Below are 8,558 nucleotides of genomic sequence, written 5' to 3'. Positions count from 1 at the left end.
GCACCCATTTTGGTGTCAGCATCATGTTATGCTTTAGCTATTGAAAAATAGCAGATCTACAAGCTCATATCGCGCCACCGAGTGGCGCGATACGAGCTTGTAGGTCTGCTATTTTTGAAAAATCGAAGAGCGACTGACATTTCTAGAATCTGATCTCAGGTCAGAATGGGTTAATAAAACTCCCCACCATAAAAGGACACACATGATCAGACACACAAGTCTCAATTTAGCACTACAGTATATATATATACACGTTCCTGTCCCGTTCTGGCAGACTCAGGCAGTGATGGGCATGTTGTCTCTGTAGCAGCCCGTCCTCTGGGGGGCGCTGTAGCTACACAGGTCCTGGTAGATGTGGGCCATCTGGTCGTTCACCATCTCATCGGAGATGTCCATGGTGGGGCTGTTGTTGCAGTAGGGCTGAGACCGCTGCAGGTTCACCGTCTCCAGCAGCTGCTGACAGTTCACGGCGGTGATCTGGATCACGTTGGCCAAAAAAGCTTTGCGGTGAGTTAGGGCATTAAGCAACTAGTCGACTAGTTTACTAGGCAACTAGTCAACTAGTAAAAATTGACTAGGAGTGAATGCCCTATGGCGAGTTAGTTCAGGAAGAAAAGTGTCACAGCAGACAGCATTCATAGCAACGCATTGAAAACACATTAGATCATGATATTGTGGCAGGAAACTTATTGTGACAGTAGTACTGACAATGATCATCAATATAGGCCGGTGTTACCTGGACGATGATTAGTTTGGTCTTGGCAGAGGTGACGTCATGGAGTTCCTCTCCGAAACACAGCGTGACAGTGGGGTCAGGGGCAGCGAACTGGCCCTCCTGGTACAGCTGCAGAGCTGGGGGGGGGAAAAGAAATGTGCATCCAAAGCTGTTTACTCTGCTCAGCTGCACAGGCACGAATGTTTGTTCTTATCGTGAACTCTCAAAAGCCTCAAATTAATCTAGAGCACTGATTCTCAAAGTGGGGTCTGCGGTTATACCCGCAGGGGTCCTTGAGGGGGATCCAGAGGGTCCCCCAGCAAAAAATGAAAAGAACAGTCCACTGGCAAACACATCAATTTGCCATCTTGGCCATGTTTGATACATCTATTCTAGAGGGTATTTTGACAAGAAAATATGTGGGACATCAATAGCTCTGGTCCATAGCCATCTGAAAAAAGAAAATCCCTTTCTGGCCAAAAAGTACCGTTTATACGTGTGGGAAAGTAGGCTTTCTAATGACACAACCCACCTTTGTTTTGGTGAGTAGTAGCAAAAACGTTCTTTTTATTTACGCTAAAAAGAGGAGAGGCCGGTCTGATTTCGATTTAAGATTTAACCTATTCTGAACGGGCACCCATTTTGGTGTCAGCATCATGTCGTGCTTTAGCTATTTAAAAATAGCAGATCTACAAGCTCATATCGTGCCACCGAGTGGCGCGATACGAGCTTGTAGGTCTGCTATTTTTGAAAAATCGAAGAGCGACTGACAGTTTTAGAATCTGATCTCAGGTCAGAATGGGTTCATCAGACCAGTGTGTGTCCGGCAGAAACCTCGTATGAATCTGATCTCAGGTCAGAATGGGTTAAAACCGAAAGTCCCATAGCCTTATACCGCAGGGCAGAACCGTAGAAGCATTAGAAGGCTATGGACCAGAGCTATAGGACATCAAGAGGCCTCACCATGAAGGAACCTGCGCGTGTCGAAGATCTGGACGACGGCGTCCCTCTCCAGTTTGCTGGGCACGTTGCTGTAATGGGTGCCTGCTGCTGGCGCTTCGCCCAGGCCGCTCCAGAACACGCGGCTCTGGCACAGCCTCTTGATGAAGATGCCCTCCTGGTTGGCGCGGACCAGCACGCCCCTCTCCAGGTGTCCCAGGAGCTTGCGCGTGACGTGCCGCTGGCGCTCGTACTCGATGAGCTCGGCGGCGGGGAAGTGGACACTCTGCATGCTGTCCGAGCTGTAGGGGGCGCTGCCGCGCATGTAATGGGAGGCCGGGGAGATCCGGCACCCGTCCGGGTGCGAGGCCATCGCAGTGTGCATGAGCTTTCCACTGTAGTAAAAACTGATCATCATCTGGGAGAAGGCTGGAATATAAACAGAATGTACTGCAGTTATTTTAATGTATTTTTTATTGTATTGTTCTCACACTGTTATTAGTCTCTAACTACAAGTCTTCCACTGTTTCACTACGATGTTGCCACAGCTGTATTGTAAATGCGACAAACAACAAAAAACAATTTGTATGCATCATTATTAACCCATTCTGACCTGAGATCAGATTCTAGAAATGTCAGTCGCTCTTCGATTTTTCAAAAATAGCAGACCTACAAGCTCGTATCGCGCCACTCGGTGGCGCGATATGAGCTTGTAGATCTGCTATTTTTCAATAGCTAAAGCATAACATGATGCTGACACCAAAATGGGTGCCCGTTCAGAATGGGTTAATGCTAAATAAGGATATACGGCAGATATCGATGAAGATATTAATGTGAATGTTCTACTATACGGCACAATATGGGTGAATACCTGAATTCAATGAGGTCACCGGTGAAGGGTCGTGATGGACTGGGAAAGCTGTGAAACACAGAGAAAATAGATAAGAGTATAATCCGGAGCTGCTCTCTTCATGTAAAGTGTCATGAGACGTCCTATTGTGATTAGTCACTAAATATAATTGACTTGACACAGTCCATTAAGACCTGAGGCCGGTGCTACAAATACAACAAAATACAAATTCACTTTCAAGATTTTTCAAAAGAATTGTCAATTCAAAAATATTTTATTTTATAATATACATGGTCTTTAGTTCAATGTTTGTTTTGTAAACGCCGTTGACAATGAAGGGAAAATGTATCGTCTCTTTATTGTTAATGGCGTTTAATGTTTGTGTTGGCACCGTTTGTTTAACATTACCATAACATTAACATTACCATTACATAATATATTAGCGGCCCTCACTTCACACGGTGTGATTTTTAGATTTGTGTTTGGCTTTTCTGCCTTTAGTATCAAGTGACGATGGACAGGAAAGAGGGAGAGACATGCAGAAAAGGTCGTCGTAAATGGGACTCGAACACGCGACGCCCTGTCAGGCCAGAGCCTATATATGTGGCATGCATGCACCTGGACCGCTAGGCCAGCGGGCGCCCCGCTTTCCTGGTTTTAACCCATTCTGACCTGAGATCAGATTCATACGAGGTTTCCGCCGGACACACACTGGTCTGATGAACCCATTCTGACCTGAGATCAGATTCTAAAAATGTCAGTCGCTCTTCGATTTTTCAAAAATAGCAGACCTACAAGCTCGTATCGCGCCACTCGGTGGCGCGATATGAGCTTGTAGATCTGCTATTTTTAAATAGCTAAAGCATAACATGATGTTATGAAGTAGGCTAGCCATTCAAATGATCCTGCGTGATCAAGAGAAACCTCCAACCACATTGTCACATCATTATTGTGCTACATCATCAGAAAATGAACGTCTTGGCCAAGAAATAATTCTCATAGTCAGCAAAGTGCTACAGGATATTAGGCAATTCCTCCTTTTCGGAAATTCAGTAAACAACCTGTATTTAGCAGCCACAGCTGCAGGGTCATCTCATTGAGCCATATTGCTGTTATTTTTAACCACTTTAAACTCTATACACTATAGCCGGTCCTTTCTCCCTCTTCACCAAATCTCGTCTCAGAGAAATAGCCGATCTACAAACTCAACGCATCGCAACGCGATTCGTTATGATCCGTTACTGCAATTGCTATTTCTTGTAGATGGTCGGCAAATTTCACTGAACATTCGCCACCAGAATAGGAGACATCTAGGAGTAGGATTTAAAGTTCAGTTTGTTCACACAAAAAAAGGAACCAACATTGTCTTATCTGAGAACAGGGACGGTGATGAAGTCCCCACATCAGAGGGCAACAATACACAAGCTTTAATGTTAACAGCAGTGGTGAAAAGTAACTAAGTACATTTACTGTACTTAGTCAAAGTAAAATGTTGTGGTATTTGTACTTTACTGGAGTATTTCCAATTTCCAGTACTTTTACTTCTACTCCACTACATCTCAGAGGCAAATATTGTACTTTTACTCCACTCCACTACTGTATTTGAAAGTTTTAGTATAGTTGTAGATTTTGATTATTTAGAAAACATACTTCAGCCCTATATACATTTTGACCATTTGAAAATAGTCGATCTGCAAGTTCACAATGCGTTGTGAGCTTATAGAAAACATGAAATGGGATGAGTAGTTCTGTATTGCATTGACATTTTTTACGTAACAAGTACTTTTCCCACCACTGCTTAATGTTAACAGCTAAGTGGAATCAGAGGTGAGAGAAGAGGCAGCTGCTTCCTTACCGCCAACGGTGTTCTGGGGCCAGTACTCTGGACTGGGTTGGATGCCACAACCTTCCTCCTGTGGCGACTGACTTCTCTTCATCATGGGTATATAATCATCACTGGATGTCTGCATTGGAAAGCAACATTATGTATTAGTATAATTCTACAAGAACAAAAAGGCATGTTCAATCGGTGATACGTTGAAAATGAAAATAAGACAATAATAACTATAATAATAGTTTATAATAATATATGTGTGTGTGTGTGTGTGTGTGTGTGTGTGTGTGTGTGTGTGTGTGTGTGTGTGTGTGTGTGTGTGTGTGTGTGTGTGTGTGTGTGTGTGTGTGTGTGTGTGTGTGTGTGTGTGTGTGTGTGTGTGTGTGTTTTATTAATTAACAAGGTCAAAGGGAAGCAACAATCTCACCTCCACCATCCCTTCAGAGCTGCAGCAGTCCATGTCAGTGGTGTCCCCACAGCTGGCTGCCATGGTCATGCCTGTACCTTTACCAGCTAAACACCAGAGAAAAGCTATTTAGTTTAGTCAATGTGGAGACCAAAAAACAATGTTCCACTATTTAGTTGTCAATGTGGAGACCAAAAAACGATGTTCCACTATTTAGTTGTCAATGTGGAGACCAAAAAACAATGTTCCACTATTTAGTTGTCAATGTGGAGACCAATTGGTTCCAATATACGCACGGCTGGAATGCCAGTGCTGATGGCAGCCAGGTGATGGCAGAACACTTCGTGCCACTTGATGTCTTTTTCTTTTTTTTTATGAATACTTTTATTGAGATTTTCACTGAAAGACATCCCAGGATCAGGTAGACACAGTAATAGTCATGATCACAGATCATATTCCTTGGTTAATATGACAGATTTAAAGTATAAGTACAACATAAGATCTGAGGTCTTTTGTTTGCATGTAATACTGTAGGTACAGAGATAAATAATAAAGTGACTATGTGACTGAACACCCAGAGCCCCTCCCAAAAAGTAAAGGAAATATATATTTTCTCCGCTTCATTTTTTATCATAATCCTATATCGTCTGTCGGGTGGAAACCTCAAATGTCCAAAACTGCTACTTTTCAGGATTCAAATGCAAAAGTGTCCGATCTACGAGCGTCGAGCTCCAAACGCGGATGTGGATCTGCTAAGGTTGATGCTTTTGTGTGACGCTGTGATCAAGAATAGGGAGTTAATTTATGAAGAAAAAAAACACACAAAAAGTTCAAATATGGAGAATATGTTTCTGCCCAAAATGCTCAAATAGAATTTTGTATTTGTAAGTTGTAACTCTGAAAGTGTAACACATGTAAACAAATCTGTAAGTGTATGTAGACCACTTATGCCCAAAAAGAGCCACAGTGTTGTTTTCGTCGACTAAAACTAAGACGAAGAATGTTCGTCGGCTACAGTTTTCCACTGAGGAAAACGAAATAAAAATGAAGCTATGATGACTAAAACTAAGACTAAATATGCTGACAATTTCGTCAACAAATAAAAACTAGACTAAAATGTTAGGAAGGGACTAGTGGTTGCATGCTGAAAATAGCAGATCTACCAGCTCACAACGCGTCGCGAGCTTGTAGATCGGCTATTTTCAGCAAGTGTAAAATCAGCAATTACGACGGCCTCAAGGTGCGCAAAAATAAATAAATAAATCAACTGTAGATTTAGTCGACTAAAATCTAATGACATTTAGTCGACTAAAACTTAACAACTAAAACATTCCGGGTGACTAAAATCGTAAAATGTGACTAAAACTGAATGAAAACCGTAAATTTGCTGCCAAAAAAAAACCAACACTGAAAACTCACACAGGATTTTCTGCTCCTCCTCGGGAACGATCCGGTAAACCTTGTAGGGCTCAGAGATGTCCAGCTGGGACCTCTCCGTCACCTCCTCGAAGTCCGGGCTTTTATTGAGCGCACAGCGTAGCCTGGTCTTCCATGTTGCCGGCTCGGCCTTGTCCCCCTCCTTAAACTTGCCTTTAAACACAGCCCACGCCTGTTGAAGAAGGACAAATCCGACGTTTAGCAAACCGGTTCATAAAAGTAAAGAGTGTATAGGCCCAGCTAGTGGCCCAGGGCCTAGCGGTCCGGGCACCATAGGCTCCTAATGCAGCCTGGACTGACGTGGGTTCGAGTCCAGATTCCTGACGAATCTCACTGTAAGTCACTCCCCGTGTCTCTCTCTCTCTCTCTCTCTCTCGTTTCCTGTCTGTCTCCACTTACTCTATCTATCAAGGAAGGCAAAAGACCCCCACCCCAAAAAAAAGAGTAATGGGTGTAGTTGAGGTTAGAGCCGCGACCACTGCATTCGATTTGTGGAAAGGCCATTGAGGGGAATAGTATGGAAAATAATGTTGCATTTAGTTTGAAAGAGAAAAGAAAGAATCATGCAAATGAAGCAATATGAGAGAAAAAAAGGCTCAGTATTTAAAAAAATGGAATGAAAACATGTCTCAGGTCCTATACAGTAGTTATTGTAAAACGGTGTCAATATCAGTGACAATAGTATAGGATACAAAATAACTAATAAAATGAGGTGAGCCTTTGGCTCTAGTCTATATGAATGATCATAGAATAACAGCTGCTTTATGACCTGCTCTGTTTGGCATCCACACAGCCCTACCTTAAAGATGGACGCGTCAACTTCTTGGTTGTAGTCCTGCTTCCCGGCGTGTTTCCACGGGATGCGGAACATGGTGAGGGTGTCATCCTCCCACGTGAGCCCCGAGTACCCCCCGCTGTGGATCTGCTCGATCAGCCACTGCTTCAGCCGCCGACCTCCCGTGTTCGACATGGACATCTTTGACATTATAAAAAAGGTTATAGAATCATTAGGTCACAGGTAAAACGGTGGATCCCTCTTGTAAACAAGTAGCCTATAGGCTATAATGCTTTATGGTGTCGTCCACTCACAGTTAACAGTTTTTGTATTGAGTTATTGTGCTTGAAATGTACTGTAATTCTGCAAAGTATAAACTGTTAATAAATACTTCAATCAATCCATAAAAACCTCTAGCCTAAATAAACTCATAAAATGAACTTAATAATAGGCTATAAATCATCACATGACACGGCATTGTATTATTTTTTAAGACTCGTGAGTTTCAATCAAAGCAATCGTATAATAAATCAAATTTAACCACAACCAATTGCTAGTTGCGACATGATGAGCGTTAAATTAAGATTCGTTTTATTCTTATTGTTATAACATCAAGCAGACACATCATCAGACAGATATCAAAACAAATACATTTAATACTAACCATAATAGCCTATGTATGATGAGCAGGTCTTGAGCCGGTATCCGCGGTGTTTATATCCTTAAAGACAGACAGATAATAAACACTGCACTTCTTTACTTGTCATAAAGTGACTTTTACAACAACTCTCCTCTCCATTGATGAAGCATGGCTGGAAGGTGATTGGGCAAACGTCTGGCCAATCAGGTAAACGCCCAGATTGACAGGCCAGCCCCCTTCCGGGGTGTCGTTCCATAGTTTAAGCATAGGCATTTACAAGAAATCACGTTTTAGGTTAATTGAATGAACTGAAGGTGTGTGCGTCACAGTGTGGGTGTGTGTGTGTGTGTGTGTGTGTGTGTGTGTGTGTGTGTGTGTGTGTGTGTGTGTGTGTGTGTGTGTGTGTGTGTGTGTGTGTGTGTGTGTGTGTCTGTGTGTGTGTGTCTGTGTGTGTGTGTGTGTGTGTGTTCCTAAAAACTTACGCAATCACACATACTCTGCCACTGGCCCTAACCCTTATTATATCTTTGATATCTCACTTTAATTTTCAGCATTTGAACCGCATGTCTCATATTAATCATTATTAATTTCTGACTGTTTTGGTAGAGTGCCCCTTTTCCAATTTAGATGTCCTGAAAGACCTGACCTGACCTTAACAAAATGGGTCAAAGTGTTGTACATTAATTGTTGTAATAGAGCTCATTTTTGTCAATAGAAATCATCCTAAATAAATCAGGGGTATTTTATTTATTTGAGAGAGACATGTTGAAGAATGGAGACATCTTCATATGACAGCATTATATGGAGATTTATATTCTAATCTAGGCCTATTATTCTTAAATAAAAAAGACAAATAATACATATACTCAATTGCATATTGCCATTGTAGTTAGCTACAAGTAAACATGGCAGAAAATAAAACATTTGCAGTACTATTTGGAGAGACACATTTTTATATGAAC

General features: G+C 42.2%; 1 protein-coding gene across 1 annotated transcript; it reads right to left on the bottom strand.

Moving 5' to 3' along the window:
- Positions 1-225: 225 nt before the first annotated feature.
- irf8 (interferon regulatory factor 8) lies at positions 226-7,717 on the bottom strand. Its single transcript, XM_083759449.1, has 9 exons — positions 7,621-7,717; positions 6,981-7,157; positions 6,164-6,353; positions 4,766-4,851; positions 4,360-4,468; positions 2,526-2,573; positions 1,679-2,083; positions 737-852; positions 226-477 (listed from the first exon to the last, which is right to left on the bottom strand). The coding sequence occupies exons 1-9, from the start codon at positions 7,621-7,623 to the stop codon at positions 277-279; spliced, it is 1,335 nt and encodes a 444-aa protein (XP_083615575.1). The 5' UTR covers positions 7,624-7,717; the 3' UTR covers positions 226-276.
- Positions 7,718-8,558: the final 841 nt, after the last annotated feature.

Source organism: Protomyctophum parallelum (assembly GCF_964188405.1).
Source record: "Protomyctophum parallelum genome assembly, chromosome: 2".
Classification (NCBI taxonomy): domain Eukaryota; kingdom Metazoa; phylum Chordata; class Actinopteri; order Myctophiformes; family Myctophidae; genus Protomyctophum; species Protomyctophum parallelum.
Note: the sequence above shows the minus strand (reverse complement) of the source record. Positions and strands in the feature narration are given on the sequence as shown.